The sequence below is a fragment of the Symphalangus syndactylus genome, chromosome 20 (genome assembly GCF_028878055.3).
Source record: "Symphalangus syndactylus isolate Jambi chromosome 20, NHGRI_mSymSyn1-v2.1_pri, whole genome shotgun sequence".
Classification (NCBI taxonomy): domain Eukaryota; kingdom Metazoa; phylum Chordata; class Mammalia; order Primates; family Hylobatidae; genus Symphalangus; species Symphalangus syndactylus.
Window position 1 is genome coordinate 45,072,573 of NC_072442.2, and position 20,779 is coordinate 45,093,351.

General features: G+C 58.7%; 2 protein-coding genes across 5 annotated transcripts; one reads left to right on the plus strand and one right to left on the minus strand.

Annotated features, from left to right (window-relative positions):
- The first annotated feature begins 595 nt into the window (after positions 1 to 595).
- GRN (granulin precursor) lies at positions 596 to 8,814 on the plus strand. 4 transcript variants are annotated; one of them, XM_063629217.1, is made up of 14 exons: positions 763 to 848; positions 1,602 to 1,741; positions 4,868 to 5,012; positions 5,136 to 5,261; positions 5,377 to 5,461; positions 5,937 to 6,049; positions 6,151 to 6,286; positions 6,400 to 6,509; positions 6,750 to 6,876; positions 7,075 to 7,172; positions 7,262 to 7,507; positions 7,727 to 7,960; positions 8,053 to 8,283; positions 8,373 to 8,814. In XM_063629217.1, exons 3-14 carry the CDS (start codon positions 4,875 to 4,877, stop codon positions 8,508 to 8,510), a joined length of 1,782 nt encoding a protein of 593 aa, XP_063485287.1. In that variant the 5' UTR covers positions 763 to 848; positions 1,602 to 1,741; positions 4,868 to 4,874; the 3' UTR covers positions 8,511 to 8,814. The 4 variants fall into 4 exon arrangements, with proteins under 4 accessions (XP_063485286.1, XP_055112234.2, XP_063485287.1 ...); XM_055256260.2 differs by having other exon boundaries at positions 779 to 1,118; XM_063629216.1 differs by lacking the exon at positions 1,602 to 1,741 and having other exon boundaries at positions 596 to 1,118.
- Positions 8,815 to 8,926: 112 nt separating this feature from the next.
- FAM171A2 (family with sequence similarity 171 member A2) lies at positions 8,927 to 19,635 on the minus strand. Its single transcript, XM_055256241.1, has 8 exons — positions 19,379 to 19,635; positions 15,611 to 15,838; positions 15,285 to 15,377; positions 12,160 to 12,318; positions 11,903 to 12,082; positions 11,688 to 11,804; positions 11,445 to 11,571; positions 8,927 to 10,904 (listed from the first exon to the last, which is right to left on the minus strand). The coding sequence occupies exons 1-8, from the start codon at positions 19,494 to 19,496 to the stop codon at positions 9,443 to 9,445; spliced, it is 2,484 nt and encodes an 827-aa protein (XP_055112216.1). The 5' UTR covers positions 19,497 to 19,635; the 3' UTR covers positions 8,927 to 9,442.
- Between the last annotated feature and the right edge of the window lie 1,144 nt (positions 19,636 to 20,779).

Genomic DNA, 20,779 nt, shown 5'->3' on the forward strand with positions numbered 1-20,779 from the left:
CCCGGTAGCTCACACCTGTAATCCCAGCGCCTTGGGGGGCTGCGGTAGGAGAATCGCTTTGGGAGCAGGAGTTGCAGGCCTCAGTGAGCTATGATCAGCTTGGGCGACTGAGCGAGACCCTGTCTCTAAAACAAACACACAAGTCTGGGCGCGGTGGCTCATGCCTGTAATCCTAGCACTTTGGGAGGCCGAGGCGGGCGGATCACGAGGTCAAGAGATCGAGACCATCCTGGCCAACATGGTGAAACCCCGTCTCTACTAAAAATACAAAAATTAGCTGGGCGTGGTGGTGCGCGCCTGTAGTCCCAGCTACTCGGGAGGCTGAGGCAGGAGAATCGCTTGAACCCGGGAGGCAGAGGTTGCAGTGAGCCGAGATCGTGCCACTGCACTCCAGCCTGGCGACAGAGTGAGACTCCGTCTCAAAACAAAAGGATAGAAAGGGGAGCACAAATATTCCCAATTCATAACAGTCCCTCACACTGTCAATGCCCCAGACACGCGCTATCATCTCTAGCAAACTCCCCTAGGCGCCTGCAGGATGGGTGAAGGAAGGCGACGAGCACCAGCTGCCCTGCTGAGGCTGGCCCGACGTCACATGATTCTCCAATCACATGATCCCTAGAAATAGGGTGTGGGGCGAGAGGAAGCGGGGAGGAGAGTGATTTGAGTAGAAAAGAAACACAGCATTCCAGGCTGGCCCCACCTCTACATTGATAAGTAGCCAATGGGAATGCGGCAGCCCTGATCCCTGGCCAATGGAAACTGAGGTAGGCGGGTCATCGCGCTGGGGTCTGTAGTCTGAGCGCTGCCAGGCTGCTGCTGCCCAGGGACCGCGGACCCGGACGCAGGTAGGAGGGCGGCCGCGCAGACCTCTCGCCTGCTCCTGCCCAGGGGCCCGGCCAGGGCCATGTGAGCTTGAGGTTCCCCTGGAGTCTCAGCCGGAGACAACAGAAGAACCGCTTATTGAAACTCCTTGGGGGTTCTGATACACTAGAGAGAGTTTTATGGGAAAGAGGAAGCAGTAATTGCAGTGACCCCCATTAGAAGGGGGCTCTCTACCTCCCCAGCATTCCCCCAAAGCAGGGACCGCACCATTCTTGACCCAGCTCCACCCGTCGGTAGGTGCCGGCTTCTTCCCCTCTCCTGGTGGTGGTGGGTGGTTCCCGCGGCGGCCTGGAGCCGGAGGGGCGCGCGACCCTGGGCTGGGAGCTCCGAGGGCCTGGGAACGGGACCTGAGACCTTGGCTTCTCGAAGATAGTAGGGACTTGGGAGTGGTGACTGAACCTGGTCTGGCTCCTCCTTACTTCCTCTTGTTGGGGGTGGGACTAGCTAACTTCCGCCTCTCCCAGCCACTTTTTCCTGCTCATCTGCAGCTAGGTTGGCTCCCCTTTTGGGAATTTCCTCTCCCCTTGGCACTCGGAGTTGGGGGGTGCCACCTAGTGGAAGATAACGGAGCTAGGGTCTTGAAGAGGCTGCTGTCCCCTCTGGCTGTTTTGGCGGTGTAGGGTGGCATGAGAGACTGCGACTCGCCTCCTCATCCCTGTTTCTGTATGCGTGTGCGTGTATTCAGTAGAAGTATACACTATACTCCCTCAACTTAGGGTAAACAGGAGGGGCCACATGCACAGGTAACTCACCAGGGAGCCGAACACTCCTGTGCAGACAGACTTCCCTTCCCAGCAAGCCATGGCAGCGGACAGCCTGCTGAGAACACCCAGGAAGCGGGCGGTGCCAGCTGCAGGTGCTTTGCCTGGGAGCTGTGGGGCTGAGGAGAGGGTCCACTGTCCAGGACCAGTCAACTTCATCCTTAGCTGTCCAGGAGGTGGCCTCTTGGGGATGCTGAGTTAGGGGAGGGGCACTTGAGGAAAGCCAGGTGGAGCACAGAGGATGTGAGTGACTGGGTGGGTGAGATTTCCTGCCCCCCCCCACCCCGTGATATCCACACATAGACTCGTGGGGTAACTGAGGCACAGACAGAGAGCAACTTCTTAGGCCCTCACAGTTGGCAATTCTAGGATTAGGACCCAAGCGCGATTTCCAGGCAGTCCCTGTACCCTGTTTCTGTTGTACCTGTTGCACCATTCCCAGGCACTGCCCATCGTGCCACTAGTGATAAGAACGCAGGTCCAATATGCTCTGGGGCCATCAAAGCCTGTGTCACCATGACCTGATGTGTGACATGTTATAGGTGTCCCTTGGTATCTTCACGGAACTGGTTCCAGGACCCCAAAATCTGTGGGTGCTCAAGTCCCTGATATAAAATGGTGTAATATTTGCATATAACCTATACATACTTTAAATCATTTCTAGATTACTTATACCTAATACAATGGAAATGACATGTCGGCTGGGCACGGTGGCTCATGCCTGAAATCCCAGCACTTTGGGAGGCCGTGGCAGGTGGATCACCTGAAGTCAGGAGTTCGAGACCAGCCTGACCAACATGGTGAAACCCCCGTCTCTACCAAAAATACAAAAATTAGCCAGGTGTGGTAGCGCACACCTGTAATCCCACCTACTCGGGAGGCTGAGGCAGGAGAATTGCTTGAACCCGGGAGGCGAAGTTTGCAGTAAGCCAAGATCGAACCACTGTACTATGGCCTAGGTGACAGAGCAAGACTCCATCTCAAAAAAAAAAAAAAGAAAAAGAAAAATGCCATGTAAATAGGTGTGATCCTGAATTGTTTAGGGAATAATAAGAAAGAACAATCTGTGCATGTTCAGTATAGATGCACCCATCCTGGAGTGCAGTGGCGCGATCTCGGCTCACTGCAACCTCTGCCTCCCAGGTTCAAGCAATTCTCCTGCCTCAGCCTCCCAAGTAGCTGGGATTACAGGCGCGTGCTACCATGCTCAGCTAATTTTTCTATTTTTAGTAGAGACAGGGTTTCACCATGTTGGTCAGGCTGGTCTCGATCTCGTGACTTCGTGATCCACCCGCCTCGGCCTCCCAAAGTGCTGGGATTACAGGCGTGAGCCACCGCGGCCGGCTTTTGTTTTTTGAGACAGAATCTGAGTCTCGCTCTATCACCCAGGCTGGAGCATGGTGGCACGATCTCTGCTCACTGCAACCTCCACCTCCCGGGCTCAAGAAATTCTCCTGCCTCAGCCTCTTGAGTAGCTGGGATTACAGGTGTGCGCTACCACGCATGGCTATTTTTTGTATTTTTAATAGAGATGGGGTTTCACCATGTTGATCAGGCTGGTCTCGAACTCCTGACCTTGGGATCTGCCCACTTCAGCCTCCCAAAGTGCTGGGATTACAGGTGTTAGCCACCGCGCCCAATATATTTTGATCCCTGGTTGGATATGGAGGGCTGACTGTACTCAACATCTCTGAGCTTCAGTTTCCTCCTTTAAAAGTAAAGGTGTGGCCAGGTGTGGTGGTTCAAGCCTGTAATCCCAGCACTTAGGGAGGCTGAGGCGGGTGGATCAGCTGAGGTCAGGAGTTCAAGACCAGCCTGACCAATATAGTGAAACCCCCCTCTCTACTAAAAATACAAAAATTAGCCAGGCATGGTGGCGAGCGCCTGTAGTCCCAGCTACTTGCTTGAACTCGAGAGGCAGAGGTTGCAGTGAGCCGAGATTGTGCCACTGAACTCTAGCATGGGCAACACAGCAAGCCTTCATCTCAAAAAAAAAAAAAAAAAAAAAAAAAAAAAAAGGCGAGCAGACGTGGCGGCATGCTCCTAAAGTGTCCCAGCTACTTCGGAGGCCAAGGTTGGAGGATTGCTTGATCCCAGGAGTCTGAGTCCAGCCTGGGCAACATAGCAATACCTCATCTCTAAAAATAAAATAAAAGTAAAGGTATTAATTACTACTTTGGATGGTTGTTGCAAAGAAATAAAATAATGGAGAATCTTGTAACTGGCTCCCAAGAGGCTCAACAGACATTACTGTTTTTGCTTCTTCAGGATGAGTTACCTCTCTGGCCACCCCACTGAACTAGCTGGGCTAGCTGAGCCTGGGAGAAGAGTTGTTTAGGAAGTGAGAGGCTGCTCCCCACAGGGACTCAAGGCTCAGTTCCTCCTGGTGACTCAGATGGGCAGCCCTGTGGGCACACGTGGTCTCTCTCCACATGTGGCTGTGTTTCACTTCCAGAATAGATTGAGAGGCAGGGGCGGGGGCTAGCATGCTTGGGGAATCTCAGGGGGCCCTGGTGGTGTGGGGGACCCTCAGAACACAGGTGTCTCAAAGGCTGACCCAGCTTCTGTGTCCCCTTCCCTGGGTGAGGAGGGGACATTCATGGGCAGATGGTGACCTCTGGGGAAGGCAGCCCAGACTCCACTGGCCACCGTATTTCCTTTTTCACAACTTTCTCACCCCTGTGGTTTCCCATGTCATCATGTGGCCACTTCCTGCAAGGCCTTAGCGGAGTGCAGGTATGGACATAGTGTCAGGCAAGGAGGCATCTGGAGGGGAACCCTGGCTTTTCCTGGGGGGACTCCCTCCCTGCACCCTAGCCCTGGCCTCTCCCATGGCTACTGATGCCTTCCCCTCACCCCAGAGGTGGCCCACATCTGCACAGATCAGACCCACAAAAATCACGTCTTCCTGACTCTCATAAGCCTGCCCAGTGAGGCCCAGGCGTTAGGCCATGTGCTGGGGACTCAGACCCACACATATACGCATGTCAGCATTCATGCTTACAGGTCCGCACGTGCTGGGGCATGTGTCACACACAGGGCGCTGTAGGAAGCTGACTCTCAGTCCCTGCAGATTTCTGCCCGCCTGGACAGGGAGGTGTTGAGAAGGCTCAGGCAGTCCTGGGCCAGGACCTTGGCCTGGGGCTAGGGGACTGAGTGGCCCTAGAATCAAGGGTGGCATGGGCTTAAGCAGTTGCCAGACGTTCCTTGGTACTTTGCAGGCAGACCATGTGGACCCTGGTGAGCTGGGTGACCTTAACAGCAGGGCTGGTGGCTGGAACGTGGTGCCCAGATGGTCAGTTCTGCCCTGTGGCCTGCTGCATGGACCCCGGAGGAGCCAGCTACAGCTGCTGCAGTCCCCTTCTGGTGAGTGCCCCTCAGCCTAGGCAAGAGCTGGCAGCCTGAGTTTTCCCAAAGGGTCATCTTGGATTGGCCAGAGGAGGACGCCAGGCACAAGTCTGTGGTTTATCATTTCCCCTGTCTTTCCAGGACAAATGGCCTACAACACTGAGCAGGCATCTGGGTGACCCCTGCCAGGTTGATGCCCACTGCTCTGCCGGCCACTCCTGCATCTTTACCGTCTCAGGGACTTCTAGTTGCTGTCCCTTCCCAGAGGTGAGCGTGCCATCAGCCCGATGGAGGGGCTTAGGTCTGCATTTATGCTTTTCCTGCACTCTCCCACCTGCAGATAAAAGGGCCCTGCCAATGCAGGTTTCTCTGTGTTCCACAGGCCGTGGCATGCGGGGATGGCCATCACTGCTGCCCACGGGGCTTCCACTGCAGTGCAGACGGGCGATCCTGCTTCCAAAGATCAGGTGCAGCTGGGGTGTGGGTGCAGGGCAGGCAGACCGGCAGCATGTAGAGCCTGGAACCCAGCAGCCCAGCTGGTGGGGCAGCCTCAATTCCTGCCCTTGTGCCCTCATTCATGTGGCATCTGTACTAAGCAACAGCCCTGCTGTGGACAGAGGGGCAGCACTGGGGATAGGAGGGTGCAGGAGAAAGTGCAGGACTCCAGGTCCAGGCATTGTGGGGGTGGGGAGAGGTCGAGCTGGGCCGGTCTAATGCCAACCCATGGTCAGTGGGTGCCCCTTCCCCATGCCATCTTGCTGAGGGAGGGACTGGATTGTGAGGAGGGTGAGTTAGGCCTGCCTAGGAGATCACTGAGCCTTAGTGTCACCCTCAAACCCCAGTAGCTGGGCTTGCAGGCCCTGGCGCCATCAGCTCCTTGCCTGATGGGGGAGTCACCTTCCCTGAGTGGGCTGGTAGAATCCTGGGTCATCTTGTCCACAGGTAACAACTCCGTGGGTGCCGTCCAGTGCCCTGATAGTCAGTTCGAATGCCCGGACTTCTCCACGTGCTGCGTTATGGTCGATGGCTCCTGGGGGTGCTGCCCCATGCCCCAGGTACAAATCTGGGGAGATGGGGGTATGTGGAGGGAAGTGGGGGCAGAGTGTGGGGGCCAGGGGCAGGGGGTGAAGATGGAGTCAGGACCATTTTTTCTCAGGCTTCCTGCTGTGAAGACAGGGTGCACTGCTGTCCGCACGGTGCCTTCTGCGACCTGGTTCACACCCGCTGCATCACACCCACGGGCACCCACCCCCTGACAAGGAAGCTCCCTGCCCAGAGGACTAACAGGGCAGGTGAGGAGGTGGGAGAGCATCAGGCCGGGGGCTGGGGTGGGGCCTCATTGACTCCAAGTGTAGGAAAAAGTTCCCTCCACCCTGGCTGTCCCTCACACTTGCTCCTCTTCCAGTGGCCTTGTCCAGCTCGGTCATGTGTCCGGATGCACGGTCCCAGTGCCCTGATGGTTCTACCTGCTGTGAGCTGCCCAGTGGGAAGTATGGCTGCTGCCCAATGCCCAATGTGAGTGAGGGGCTGGAGCCAGCTTGGCTGTGTGCCCCCAGCCACCTGGCCCTGACACGCACCTTACAGGGGCTCTGGAGCATGGGGCTGGCTGGCTGGCTGCTTGCTGGGAGCCTGGCTGATGCAGGGTTCATGCCACCCCCTAGTGGGGGACTGGGGCAGTGCCAACCATCAGCCAGGCTGCTCCCTGTGTGCTACTGAGCCTGGAAGTGACAAAGACCCACCCCTGTCCCCACTCAGGCCACCTGCTGCTCCGATCACCTGCACTGCTGCCCCCAAGACACTGTGTGTGACCTGATCCAGAGTAAGTGCCTTTCCAAGGGGAATGCTACCACGGACCTCCTCACTAAGCTGCCTGCGCACACAGGTACCAGAGGCAGGGCGCAGACACAGGGGTGGGGCCCCTTTCCTCCCTTTTAGGCCTGGCCTTAGGATCACTGCAAGGTGGTGTAAGCGGTACCCTCCATCTTCAACACCTGGTTCCAGCTGTGGAGCCGGCAAAGGGTGGATACCCCTGAGGGTCCCCAGTGCCGCTTCTGACCTGTCCTCTCTGCCTCCCTCACAGTGGGGGATGTGAAATGTGACATGGAGGTGAGCTGCCCAGATGGCTATACCTGCTGCCGTCTACAGTCGGGGGCCTGGGGCTGCTGCCCTTTTACCCAGGTACCCAGGGGTGGTGGGTGGGTGGGCTGAGCACAGTGTGGCAGCCAGCTGGGCCCCAGTGCCCACCAGCCCTTCTCCATCTGCCCTAGGCTGTGTGCTGTGAGGATCACATACACTGCTGTCCCGCGGGGTTTACGTGTGACACGCAGAAGGGTACCTGTGAACAGGGGACCCACCAGGTGCCCTGGATGGAGAAGGCCCCAGCTCACCTCAGCCTGCCAGACCCACAAGTCTTGAAGAGAGATGTCCCCTGTGATAATGTCAGCAGCTGTCCCCCCTCCAATACCTGCTGCCAACTCACGTCTGGGGAGTGGGGCTGCTGTCCAATCCCAGAGGTACATGGGAGGGGACAGCATCTTGGCCTGGGCAGGTGGGCGGCCAAGCTCCTATTGCTTTCTGCCGTCCGCATAGCCCATAGGTGATACCCAGCTCTGTCAGATTCGTCCCCAGCTGGAGGGGCTGTAAGCAGGAGAGGCGGGCTGGAGTAGGTAGGGGCTCGGCACTGCGCCCCACATAGTGGCTACCTAGAATGCCCTTTCCTGCCCACCCCCCAGGCTGTCTGCTGCTCGGACCACCAGCACTGCTGCCCCCAGGGCTACACGTGTGTAGCCAAGGGGCAGTGTCAGCGGGGAAGCGAGATCGTGGCTGGACTGGAGAAGACGCCTGCCCGCCGGCCTTCCTTATCCCACCCCAGAGACATCGGCTGTGACCAGCACACCAGCTGCCCGGTGGGGCAGACCTGCTGCCCGAGCCTGGGTGGGGGCTGGGCCTGCTGCCAGTTGCCCCATGTGAGTGCCTCCCTGCCTGCCCCTGGATAGGGGAGCTAGGCCCGGTGAGGGGACAGGAACATAATGCCATTCTGTGCTCTCTTCCCCGCCAGGCTGTGTGCTGCGAGGATCGCCAGCACTGCTGCCCGGCTGGCTACACCTGCAACGTGAAGGCCCGATCCTGCGAGAAGGAAGTGGTCTCTGCCCAGCCTGCCACCTTCCTGGCCCGTAGCCCTCACGTGGGTGCGAAGGACGTGGAGTGTGGGGAAGGACACTTCTGCCATGATAACCAGACCTGCTGCCGAGACAACCGAGGGGGCTGGGCCTGCTGTCCCTACCGCCAGGTCAGTGCCAACCCCCATCCTAGGGCTGGGTATGGCCAGGGACCAGGTCCCACCTCGTCCAACCCTCTCGCCCCCCTCTGACCATCCAGGGCATCTGTTGTGCTGATCGGCGCCACTGCTGTCCTGCTGGCTTCCGCTGCGCAGCCAGGGGTACCAAGTGTTTGCGCAGGGAGGCCCCGCGCTGGGACGCCCCTTTGAGGGACCCAGCCTTGAGACAGCTGCTGTGAGGGACAGTACTGAAGACTCTGCAGCCCTCGGGACCCCACTCGGAGGGTGCCCTCTGCTCAGGCCTCCCTAGCACCTCTCCCCAACCAAATTCTCCCTGGCCCCCATTCTGAGCTCCCCATCACCATGGGAGGTGGGGCCTCAATCTAAGGCCTTCCCTGTCAGAAGGGGGTTGTGGCAAAAGCCACATTACAAGCTGCCATCCCCTCCCCGTTTCTGTGGACCCTGTGGCCAGGTGCTTTTCCCTATCCACAGGGGTGTTTGTGTGTGTGCGTGTGTGCGTTTCAATAAAGTTTGTACACTTTCTTAACAGTGTCTGATTTGCCGCCCTGCCTGCCCTCCTCAGGGTCCCAGAGCAAGGGTTCACGTCCACTGCCAACACTCCCCTCCCCTACCCCACAGAAAGACATACACAGCCTTAACCTCACCAGTTTTATATTTGCTGCTCACGTCGGCTGTATCACATTACCCCCTAGTCCCCAGAGCTGTCCCAGCCACCAGCCCTGTGGCATCGTAGCCCAGAGATGGGCTAGTCAGCAAGCAGCACCCCCTCCCCTCCCAGGGGTCCACAGAAAACGTCCCCTCCCTTCCCAGCCCTCACACTAGCAGCTGAGGCTGGGTCACCCCTCCTGCTTTCCCACAATAGAGCTTTCTATGTACAGCCACGTCTACACAGGCACTGCTTCCCCCCAGCCCTCCTCCCCGGCACCTCCCCGTGGGGGGCTGGACCCCCCCCTCCTCCCCGGCTTGGAGGCAGACACAGGGTCCCTTGCAAGACACGACCCAGCACCTACCACGGAACAGCTCCAAGGCCCCTGGGCCCCTCTCCGGCCTGGGGCTGGGGGCTACGCGCGAGGGCCCCCGCAGGCCCCCGGGACGCGCACCCTGGGTGTGGGCCCGCGCGGGAGGGGCGGTGCCAGGCCCTGCGCGGGCGCTACTTGACGTTGAACACCATCAGCGGCCGCTCCTCCCGCCGCTGCCACGGGCTCTTCTTGTCTCCCGCCTCGTCGCCCACCTCCGCCCCCAGCTCGTCCTCCGGGCTGGTGAGCGAGTCGCGCCGCAGCTCGCTGGCGCTGCTGCGGGAGCTGTCCCCGCGGCTGCGGCCCCGCCCCCGGGGTACCGTGGCCGCCCGGCCCTCGGGGGCCGCCACCTCGTCCAGCAGCGGCGTCAGCGAGTTGTCCTCCGGAGAGCAGAGGCCCGTGCGGCTCTCGCTGCTGCTGGGCTCCGTGTCCTCGCTGAGCGCCAGGCGCGGGGGCGCGGGCGGCGGCGGCGGCGCAGCAGGCGGGGCGCGCTCCCGCTCCTCCCTCGTGGGCCGGCGGCGCGCCGGCCGCGCCTCGTGCACATCTACGCCCGAGTCCAGGCTGGCGTCAGTGCTGCGTGCCCCGCCGCCCGCCTGCAGGTCGATGTAAGAGTGGCGCACTTGCGAGTTGGAGCGCCCGTCGAGGGACACGAACCAGGCGCGCGGGTGCGGCTTCACGCCCAGTTCCAGCAGCTTCTTCTCGGTCAGGGCCTGCAGCTCCCCGTTGAGCTGCGCCATGGTGGACTCGTTGAACAGCACAGGGATGGTGACTGAACCACTGACGGGCGCCGCGCGCCCGGCCCCCCAGCCCTCGCCGCCGCCCCCGCCGCCCTCGCCCCCCGGGCCCGAGTGGCCCTGCATCTGCGGGCGCTGGGGGTCGGGCTGGGGAAAAGCGCGCGCCGGGCCGGGTGCCGTGCCCTCCGGCTGGGCCGGCTCGTCGCCCACGCCGGCGGCGCCCGCCTCGCCGCCGAGGCGCACATAGTGCGCGGGGATCACCAGGGTGGGCATGACGTTGCGGTAGACGTTGTCCTTGAGGTGGTCGATGGAGCCGCAGAAGATGAGCTGCCCCGCCTGGCCCAGCGACGGCGGCCGCGCCAGCTGGTCCACCGACTGCGACAGCAGGAAGTCGGGGGTCTTGCTCTCGGCCGCCCCCTTGTGGCCCAGGTAGTGGTCGAAGGGCGGCGGCGGCGGTGAGGGCGGCTCGTGCAGGAAGGCCGCAGCCCCCGAGGGCCCGCGCCGGTACTCCTCTAGGCCGGGCTCCAGCCCTCCGGGGCCCTCGGCCGAGCGAGCGCCCTTGAGCCCGGCGCTGTCACCCCCGCGGGCACCCGAAGGCTCGGCGGCCGGGCGGCTGGCAGAGCGCGGCTTGGTGCGGAAGAAGTCATCCCGGGAGGAGGCCAAGTCCCGGGAGCTGGAGAAGGCCGAGTGGAGGGGGCCTGGAGGCGGAGCCTCGGGGTCTCCCGACGGGACGGGTTCCAGGGGTCCCCCACAGATGAGGTGGAGCTGGGACATCGAGGTGGCCTGGTCTCGTTTGTTACCGTCAGAGGGCCCCGAGAGCTGCAGCTTGCGGTGCTGTTGCCTCGGCTTCAGGCAGCGCCTCCTGGAAGGGAGGGAGCAGAAGGGGCCTCTCAGGAAAGGGTGAGGGCCAGAGTAGGCCCCGAACCCCCTTAGATTCAAGACAGATGAATATCGTGGAAGAAGTGGGGAGAATGCCTGGGGCGCTCAGCAGAGATGGCGGGGAGCCGCCGTGTCCGTTTGGCGGTCCCCTCAGGGTAAACTCTGCACTCCTCTGCATGTAGGATGTGCTGCGAGAACCAGGGATGAGCATCTAAGCTGTCTGTGGGTGTGTCCGGCCTGGAGTCCTCTGGGAGAGAGAGCTGGCTGGTAAGGTCAGTGGCAGATCTCTCTGGAGGGGCCGGGCTGCAAGTCCTTAAGCCCTGCCTCCCCTCCCACCTCCCCGCTGTCTTCAGCCACCAGCACCAGCCCTTCAGGTCTTAGCATGTTTACAGGAAGTCTTTTCCTGTCTGCCCCTTGAGGACCAGAAGTGGATTTTATGCATCTTTGGGGCCCCAGGGCCCGGTACAAGTGCAGGCCTCAGTCAGAGGAGAGGAGGGGAGGGTGGGGGAAGCCCGGTGCTCACCGACAGTAGTAGATGAGCAGACACAGCAGGATGAGCACCAGCAGGGCCAGGGCCGCCAGGATGGTGAGCAAGAAGATGGTGTGGTAGGTGCCGATGTCCTGGATGCCCGACGTGATGGTGACCAGCCCTGTGCCAGGCGAGGGCTTAGCGTTCAGGTGTAGACACCCTTCCTGCCTTTCAGAAGTCTGCTCTCCCAGCTCCCCTCCTCCACGGCCTCTACGCCCACTGCCCCACTACTCTTACCAGCCGTGGGGGAGGCCATGGCGGCCACCCAGTACCCCAGCTGGGGGGAGACAAAGGTCCAGTAGAGCTGCCGGCCTTCCTTCCGGATTACACCAGTGCCATTGCGCACCCACAGCCCTGGGAGAGGCAGGGGTTTTGTCATGCTTGAGTCGCTCCCACTCAAGTCCCACTTTCCTCCCTCAACTCAAGCACCTGCAGCCCCCTGAGGCACTTACCACTCTTGGGGTCAAATCTCCAGGCTGGAATGCTGGTGCCCACGGTGAGGGCACGAGTCTCGGAGGGCACAGGCAGGGACAGGTGAATGGGGCCTGAGAGCGGCACCTCTGTCCCATTACCTGTCAGCAGGTGCACGCTCACAGCAGTCAGGGGCATCAGCTCCAGCCAGGAGCCATTGCCTGAGGGAAGAGGGTATAGGGCTGAGGGCTGATCCTGAGCCTGGGGAGACCCCGTCCGTGCTGGGCGCTCAGCCTACCTGAGCTGGAGGCCTCAGTGCCCAGGAAGGCAGGAAAAGCCCGCATTTCCTGCTGGGTGCTGGCAGGTGTGAGTGATGCCCAGAGCTGGCTGTAGGTGGAACTGACAGGCAGGCGGGCAGCCCGGCGCTGGAACTGCACCAAGGGCTGGGAGCGGGCACCTGGAGGGAGAGAGGAGCTGCAGTGGCCTGACCATGGACAGGGATCCCCAGGGACCAGAGCAGAAACCCATTATCTAAGGAAAAGGGGGACATGAGGTCAGGCCACTTCGGAAGGCCGGGGGGGGGTGATGCCTTGGGGAGAAAGCTGGGCAGTCATGGAATGTTAACCTGGAAGGGACATGGACCTGAAATCTCTGTGTGACCCTGAGCAATTTACTTGCTTTTGTAGAAAGTTTCCTTATAAAACCTATAAAATGTTGCGATCCAGATCCTCAAACAGTATTGTCTACTATGTGGCAGGCACCAGGTTAGACACTGGGGGCCCAAAGATGAACGTCTGCTGTGATGGGAATGTTTTCTAGCTGTGCTGCCCATTATGGTACCCACTGGACACACGTGGCTGTTAAGCATTTGAAATGTGGCTAGTGTGACTGAGGAACTGGATTTTTAATTTTTTAAAATGTAATTATTTTTTACTAGGTGGGTGCAGTGGCTCATGCCTGTAATCCCAGCACTTTGGGAGGCCAAGGCGGGTGGATCACCTGAGGTCGGGAGTTGGAGACCAGCCTGAACAACATGGAGAAACCCCGACTCTACTGAAAATATAAAATTAGCCGGGCATGGTGGTGCATGCCTGTAATCCCAGCTGCTCGTGAGGCTGAGGCAGGAGAATCGCTTGAACCTGGGAGAGGGAGTTTGCGGTGAGCTGAGATTGTGCCATTGCACTCCGGTCTGGGCAACAAGAGCGAAACTCCGTCTCAAAAAAAAAAAAAAAAAAGGCCGGGCGCGGTGGCTCATGCCTGTAATCCCAGCACTTTGGGAGGCCAAGGCAGGTGGATCACGAGGTCAGGAGTTCAAGACCAGCCTGGCCAAGATGGTGAAACCCCGTCTCTACTAAAACTACAAAAATTAGCCCGGTGTGGTGGCAGGCGCCTGTAATCCCAGCTACTCAGGAGGCTGAGACAGGAGAATCGCTTGAACCCGGGCAGCAGAGGTTGCAGTGAGCCAAGATCATGCCATTGTACCCCAGCCTGGGCAACAGAGTGAGAATCCATCTCAAAAAAAAAATTAATGAATTTTTAATTTAATGTACTTCAATTTAATATGTAGCTAGTGGCTACTGCATTAGACAGTTTAGGTCATGTGTGTGTGTGTTGGGGTGGAGGGGACAGACATATAAACAATTCCAATACAATATGGTCACAGCCAACATTTATTAATCTTTAAGCTATGCTGGGCACTGTTCTAAGCAGGTTACCTATATTAACCCCTGCAATTAGGAAAATAGCCCCTGAGCTAGGTGTCTTTATTATCAACCTCATTTTAGAGGTGCAGAAATGGAGGCAGGCAGGGGTTCAGTAACTTGCCCGAGGTCACAATCCTCGAGCCTGGATAGAAGCCCGGGCCATCGGGCTCCAGGCCCATCCTCTGCCATGCCATTCCTCCTGCCTTGCTATCCAAATAGAGGGACGCAGAAGACTAGCGGAGTTGTTCTCACTCAGCTCAGGGGAGGCCCTGTGGAGTCTTGGAGGACGTGGAAGACTCAGCCAGGAAAGAAAGAGGGAAAGACATCCAGGAGGCCTGGCGTAAGAAAGGCCCAGAGGCGTGGCGCAGAGGGTGGCCGGGCTCTGGAGGGTGCAGTCAGCTCTGAGATGGCACCTGGGCTTGGTACTAAAAGCAGTAGGCGCCATGCAGAGGCTTCAAGCTAGGGGGCCACAAAGGATCCATTGGTATTTTAGAAACCTGCAGGGGCACTTAGAAGCTTGGGATCAGAGTGACGAAGATGAGCAAACAAGAGCAGCTTGGTGGAGCCGGACGAAGTGGCTCATGCCTGTAATCCCAGCACTTTGAGAGGCCAAGGCAGGTGGATCACCTGAGGTCAGGAGTTCGAGACTAGCCTGGCCAACATGGCAAAACCGTCTCTACTAAAAATACAAAAATTAGTCTGGCGTGGTGATGGATGCCTGTAATCCCAGCTACTCAGGAGACTAAGGCAGGAGAATCCCTTGAACCCAGAAAGCAAAGGTTGCAGTGAGCCGAGGTTATGCCACTTCAGCCTGGGCAACAGAGCAAGACTCCATCTCAAAAACAAAACAAAACAACTAGCTCCATGACAAGGGCTCAAGCTGAGACTACAAACTGGGATGGGGTTCCTCAAACTCCGAAACCCACCATGGCCCTCTAAGCGGAATGGAGCCCCCAAACCCTCACTGTCTTCTACTACCCTCCACCTGATGTCTCCCCCTGGCCTTCCTCTCCAGTGGAGGTGCCTCTGCTTCCTCTTCACTCCTCAGTCGAGGGCTGACCGCTCCATTCAAGCTCTCACCCAGACAGGTCCCCTCGCAGGTTAGGGCTGTCTCAGCACTGAAAGCAGCTGCCCTCCACTCCACTGCCCTGCCTGCTCTGGAACTATTTCAGGGCTTGCAATGATCTGTCTTCCTACTTGTCTGTGAACGTCCAAAGGCAAGGAGCGGGTCTTCTTCCTCACCGTGGTTCCCAGCACCAGCCACAATGCCTGGCACGGCCTAGGAGTTGAAGTAAGTTCTAGCTGAGCAAGACCGAAAGCCTGGGGGTAGACCAGGACAGCTGCAGGCTTGCTCTGGGCCTTGCACTTCCTGTGCACCTGTGCATCCAGCAGGTGCACAACAAATCCGTGTAGACCCATTGAAGATAAAGGTGGCAGGGAAGGTAGGAATAGATGGAGAATAGAAACCACGAGAAGCCCCGATAACTGTAAACATTTATTGAACACCTTCTGTACTGTGTTTTTTCACTTTTTATGTGATTTCTTACTCCAATTTGATGATGTAGGCACTAACCTTCCACGTCTTACAAATGAGCAAATTATGGCTCAGAGAGGTGAAGTGACTTGCCCAAGGACACCCAGCTAATATAGGACAGTGGAGGTCTCTACACCCAGGTCAGGGGAAGGAAGAAGAGTTGGCATGGGTGAGGGGGAGCCTTACCGGGAGAGCCTAGGAGAATGTGCACCAGGTCCTCATAGAGGATGAGAGTGGCCGGCCGCTCAGGGAGCAGGTAGAGGCTGACAGATGCATACACTGCGGGAGGGATGGCTGGTCAGCTCCAGGAAAGCCCACCCCCTACCCCCCAGCCAGGCACCCCCTCCATCTGAGTCCCAGAGGCTTCACCCTCCCTCAGCCCCCTCTGTGTACCCCAGCCCAGGCAGCAGCTGCTGGAAAGCCTCCCCCTCCACCCCCGAGGAGACTATTTTGGGAAGGGGCTGATGGAGGGTCAGCTGCTGTCCCCCCCCTCCACCTGCCCCTGCACTCACAGGGCAGCTTGTCAACACGCCAGGGCACAGAGTTGGTGAGGAAGCCAGGGCGGGCAGCAGTGACCAGCACCCAGGTGCCCAAGCGATAACTGAGGGGCAGGGTGGCCACACCCTCTGAGTCTGTGGTGCCAGCGGCCAGCAGAGTCCGGTTCCCAAATACATCCACTGAGGCCCGGGCCAGGGGCACCAGCTCCCCGCTCACATACACCTGCACCTTGATCAGGATCTCTGTGGGCAAGATGGGGTGAAGGGAGTGAGGACGAGGGAGGGGGAAAGAGAACTGGGGGGAGCCCCAAGATCAGAGGAAGGAGCTGTGTTTGGGAGAGTCTTTGGGGCTGAGGCTAGAGAAAGCATGATTTAAGACCCAGCATTCACAGAGCACTCACTGAAACCTCCTATCAGCCCATGAAGGAGGTGGGACTATTCCCGTATTTCATCGTCTAACACATGCGCTGTGTCACATTTTCACAATTCTAAACTCAGGCTATGCCTATGATTGATGATGCCATCGTTATAACTGGCAGCATTTCTTCCTTTCTTACTGGTACCTGAAATCATGGTGCATCTTATAGTCAGTGGTGTATTGGATTTGATAATATATGCTCTTAGTCCATTTTACAGATAAGGAAACTGAGGCTTAGAGAGTTTAGGTACTTGGACTACAGCTAAGTGGAGATCTGGGATCCAGACCTGGCAGTCTGCCTCTAGAAGGGACATTCTTAACCCGGGGCCTGGGGATAGGAGAAGGACAGGAGGGCTGAGAAAGGCTAAGTAAAGCTGGGTCCACAGGCGGAGAGGAGAAGGGTCAAGATTCAGCAGTTTGAAAGGGAGGATGGAGGCTAGGGCAGAGTTCGGGGTCTTGGGAAAAAATTGACAGGGGACACTAGGAAACTGGTCATTCCCATCATTCATCCTTTTCCCAGAATCCTTTGCACAAGCCTGTTTCCCTTCAGATTTAGGGACTCACCCCAACCCCATGCCCAAACAAATTACTCCTGCCTCTTCCCCCTCACATGAACTGCCTGCCCCCTCCCAGCTGGTCAGCTACAGTCAGTCACCATGGCAACGCCCTCATTCCTCCCAGGAGATCAGGCAGGGAGCTGGGGCCCTGGCAAGGGGAAGGAGATCTGGGGGGAGCAACCCAGGCCCAAGAGAACTATTGTGGAGGGGGCTGAGGAGGGAAGCCCAAGTCTTTTGCTTTCCAGGGATGCCTCTGCTCCCAGCCCGGGGAGACTCTGGCCAGGCCATCAGGCAGGCATCCTGCCCTCAGATGGCGTGATGGGGAGGAACCAAGCCTTGAGTTGTTCCCATGGATTCTCCAGGCAGTCTCTCTGATCCAGGGCACCGCTTCGCATCAGCACAGCCCCTCCCTCAAGAACACACCTCACCCCCACCTTCCTGCTAACAAGGTGTGTCATGCAGGTATGGACACCTCAGTGGGGGGCCCAGGAGACAGGTGGGGAGTGGGCTGAGAGCTGGATGCAAATCTAGTGGGGGTGGGGTATGGAAGGAAGATTGGAGTCTGGAGCTGAGAGCAGCAGGGCCTGGGGAGGTCAGGGTGCTGTGGAGACTTCGAGGAGAGGGAAGGCCTTAGAGTGGAGCCTGACACTCAGCAGTGACAGGTGTCTTAGCTCAGGCTCCCAACCCGGAGCCAGCGCCACGCCTGCCCTAGGCATCCCAGCCAGCTGTTCCCCTGAGCCCACCTCCCCTCCCAGGCCAGAGCCCAACCTTGCAGGGTGAGTGCACACTCCACCCACTCTTGCTCTCTGCTCCTCCAGGAAGCTGGCACCCCTCTACTGTTTTTTTTTTTGCACATTTGATGTGATTTAATGCTTACTTCAATTTGATGATGTAGGCACTATCCTTCCATGTCTTACAAATGAACAAATTATGGCTCAGAGAGGTTAAGTGACATGCCCAAGGGCACCCGGCTAATACGGGAGAGTGGAGGTCTGTACACCCAGGTTGGGGGAAGGAAGAATTGGCTTGGGGTGGGGGGAGAGTAGGGCCTAGGAGGATGTGCACAAGGTCCTCATCCATTCCCCCGCCAACACCCATTAGGAATTCTGAGAAGACAGAAGGGCCTGGCTACTCCCACCTCCATCCTGGGCTTAGGAACAGCTGGATAGAGCAGCTGGAGAGAGGGACTCCGAGTCTGAGATATGGTCATTTGAGGGAATGCCTTGGGTTCAAGAGTCAGAGTTTCAGAAGAGGGAGGGGGCTGAAGAAACAAAACTAGGGTGGGCTGGTAAGGATCTGTGCCAACCTTGAGGATGGGGGAGAAGGGGGCAGGTGCCTAGCAGACTCCCTTCCCCCTTCCCCTCAACCTGGGCTCCCCGCCAGCTGCCCCAGAGAACCCCCTATCCTGGCTCTATTCCAGCCAATTCCCTGGGCCCCTTCCCCTGAGGTGCAGGGACTTGAGGGGAGGGGCATCCTAAGAAACTAGGGCTTCTTCCTACTAAGCAAAGCTTCATCTCCTCCCGCAGATAGCTGAGGGAGACCGAGGCAGAGGGTGAACCCTATCCATTCCTCCAAGCCTGACATTCCATATAGTATCCACCTCTCCCGGTTCCAGGCCTGCCTCAATCCAGGAGGAAATCCGACCCCCTCCCTTCATCCGGACCCCACTTCCCTCATCCAGACCCCCCCACCCTGCTTTTCCTGCCAGCTCCTTAGTGTGGGGGGTGAGGAGTGAATACTGCTTCAGGCAGGGATGGGGCCCACAGGCAGGGGAGGGAGAACAGGAGCCGGGAGGTGGGCTCAGGGCTGGAGTGGGCGGAGGCCCCTAAGCGTCCAGACCTGCCTGTGGGGTGTGGAGTCAGGGTCTTGCTCCCCCACCCTTTCCTGCTGCAGGAGCCGGCCCCACCCCCACCTCACACACCCACCTGCTCCCGGTGAGTCGCTGGGAAGAGTCTCCTCCACTGCGAAGGAGATGTGAGATGAGGAGGGGGTGATCTGGGGGCGGGCAGGGGACAGGAGTGCCAGGAGGCTTGCTGAACGGGACCCAGGCACCTGCCCTCCCAGCCGGCACTGCCCACAGCCAGCCAGCTCAGCATGGCTCCGCGACCACAAGCCTGCCATGCTCCCTCAGCTGGGAATCACAATGTACCCCCTTTTCTCAGAGCCCCACAACTGCCGCTCGTCCTCCGTCATAGGCTCACAAGCATTTATTTGGTGCACCCCAAATTCTAAACCAGAGGGGCTGGCTGGGAGCTGTCAGGCTCCAGGGCGAAGAACCCCATTAGAGCAGTCAATTCCGCCCACAGCCTCACCCACTCCCCCTTCTCCCCTCCCCCCTTCAAACCCAGCTCCAGGCTCCCAGCCTCCGGTCCCGGCCTACGGTGGCAGCCGATGCCGGCGCCCCCACCCAGCCGGGGTCGGGAGCGAGGAACCCGCAGGGGGCTGCAGAGCAGGCGCCCGCCCCAGCCCGCCCCTGGGCGGGTGTCTTCGGTAGACAATGGCTCAGGCAGCAGCGCCTCGCGGACCAGGAGGGAGAAAAACAAATAGGGAGGGGGCGGCGGCGCCGAGCCTGGGGACCCTCGCCCTACCCATTGTGTCTCCCCAAGACCCCCGCCCCGGACGGCCTCCCTCTCCCTGCCTCCACTTTCCTCCAGAAGCGCCGACCCCAGATCGCTTAGCTCCCCCCACCCGAATCCAGGGAACAGAATACTCCTCAATTCACAAACGCCGCGAAGAGGGGGCTGACAGGCGGGAGCCTGATCAGGGGGCGCAGGCCCGCGATCGCGGCCCCTCCCGGCGGAGACTCACCCTGCGGGCTGGGGGGCTCCGGCGGCGACTTGCCGGGAGCCCGGGAGGCGCTGCCGAGCAGCAGCCCCAGCAGCGGCAACAGCCGCGCGAGGACGCTGGGGCCACTCGCCGGCGGCATCGCGGGGCTAGGCCGGGCCCTAGCGGTCCATGGCTCCCGCCTGGTCCCGCTCGCCCGGCCCCGCACAACCCCAGCTCTGCGCCGCGCCTCGCAGCTCCTGCTCCCGCTCCGGCTGCGGCGCCCGCTCAGCGCGATTGTCTCCGCCCGGAGCCGCCGCAAGCGCCCCCTGCAGGCGGCGCGCCACACCGCTAGCCCCCCCGGCGCCGCCCCCTCCCGGCCCCGCTCCGCCTGCCGCCCCCCAGTACTGCCCACCTTCAGCCCACCCCACAGCCCCCCGCTCTGCGCTCCCAGACTCTGGGCTGCAAAGGAGTGTCGGGATTAGGGTCCCATCACCCGGGTTCTTGGGTTTCGAGTGTCCCCAAAATTTGGTGCAAAATTTGTGTGTGTGTAGGTGGGGAGTGGCTATTGCTTACAACACCTCAAGGGGTACGGTCATGAAAGTCTCAGGAAAGTGTAAGAACTCCTTGCTCGATGGCCCCCTTCTCCCGGCAAAACACCTAGGCAGTGCTGGGGTGATAGCAGGGAAGGCCCCCTAGACCCTCCGTCTCTCTTTTTTTTTGAGACAGATTTTTTTTTTTTTTTTTTTTTTTCCAGAAACAAGTGAACATTTGTTTTTGGGCCTTTCTTCCTATTTCAAGTCTTTTTTAAAACAAGGCCCCAGGAATCTCCAAATTCAATTATGTCCCTGGGCTTGGTCGACTGGTGCAGGAGTCTTAGGGAGCCTTGTACAAATGCTAGAGTTACTCATTCACCACCATTAAACTAAAACACTGGAATTTTTCCTTGGAACTGGACTGTGATGAGAGGTGCTTGCCATGAACATAAGCTACTGTTTCTTCTCCTTCTCCTTCTTCTTCTTCTTTTTTTTTTTTTTTTTTTTTTTTTTTTTGAGACAGAGTCTTGCTCTGTTGCCCAGGCTGGAGTGAAGTGGCGTGATCTTGGCTCACTGCAACCTCTGCCTCCCAGGTTCAAGTGATTCTCCTGCCTCAGCCTCCTAAGTAGCTGAGACTACAGGTGTGTGCCACCATGCCCAGCTAATTTTTGTATTTTTAGTAGAGACAGCGTTTCACTGTGTTGGCCAGGCTGGTCTCGAACCCCTGATCTCAGGTGATCTACCCGTCTCGGCCTCCCAAAGTGCTGGGATTACAGGCATGAGCTTCTGTCTTTTCTTTGACCCTTCATTTCCAGTTTTTGAAGATAAAGCTGGAAATCCTCTTCTCTGAAGATACTTGATAAAAATTCCCAAAAAAACAAAAACACATGCCTATACTACGCATGCTTCC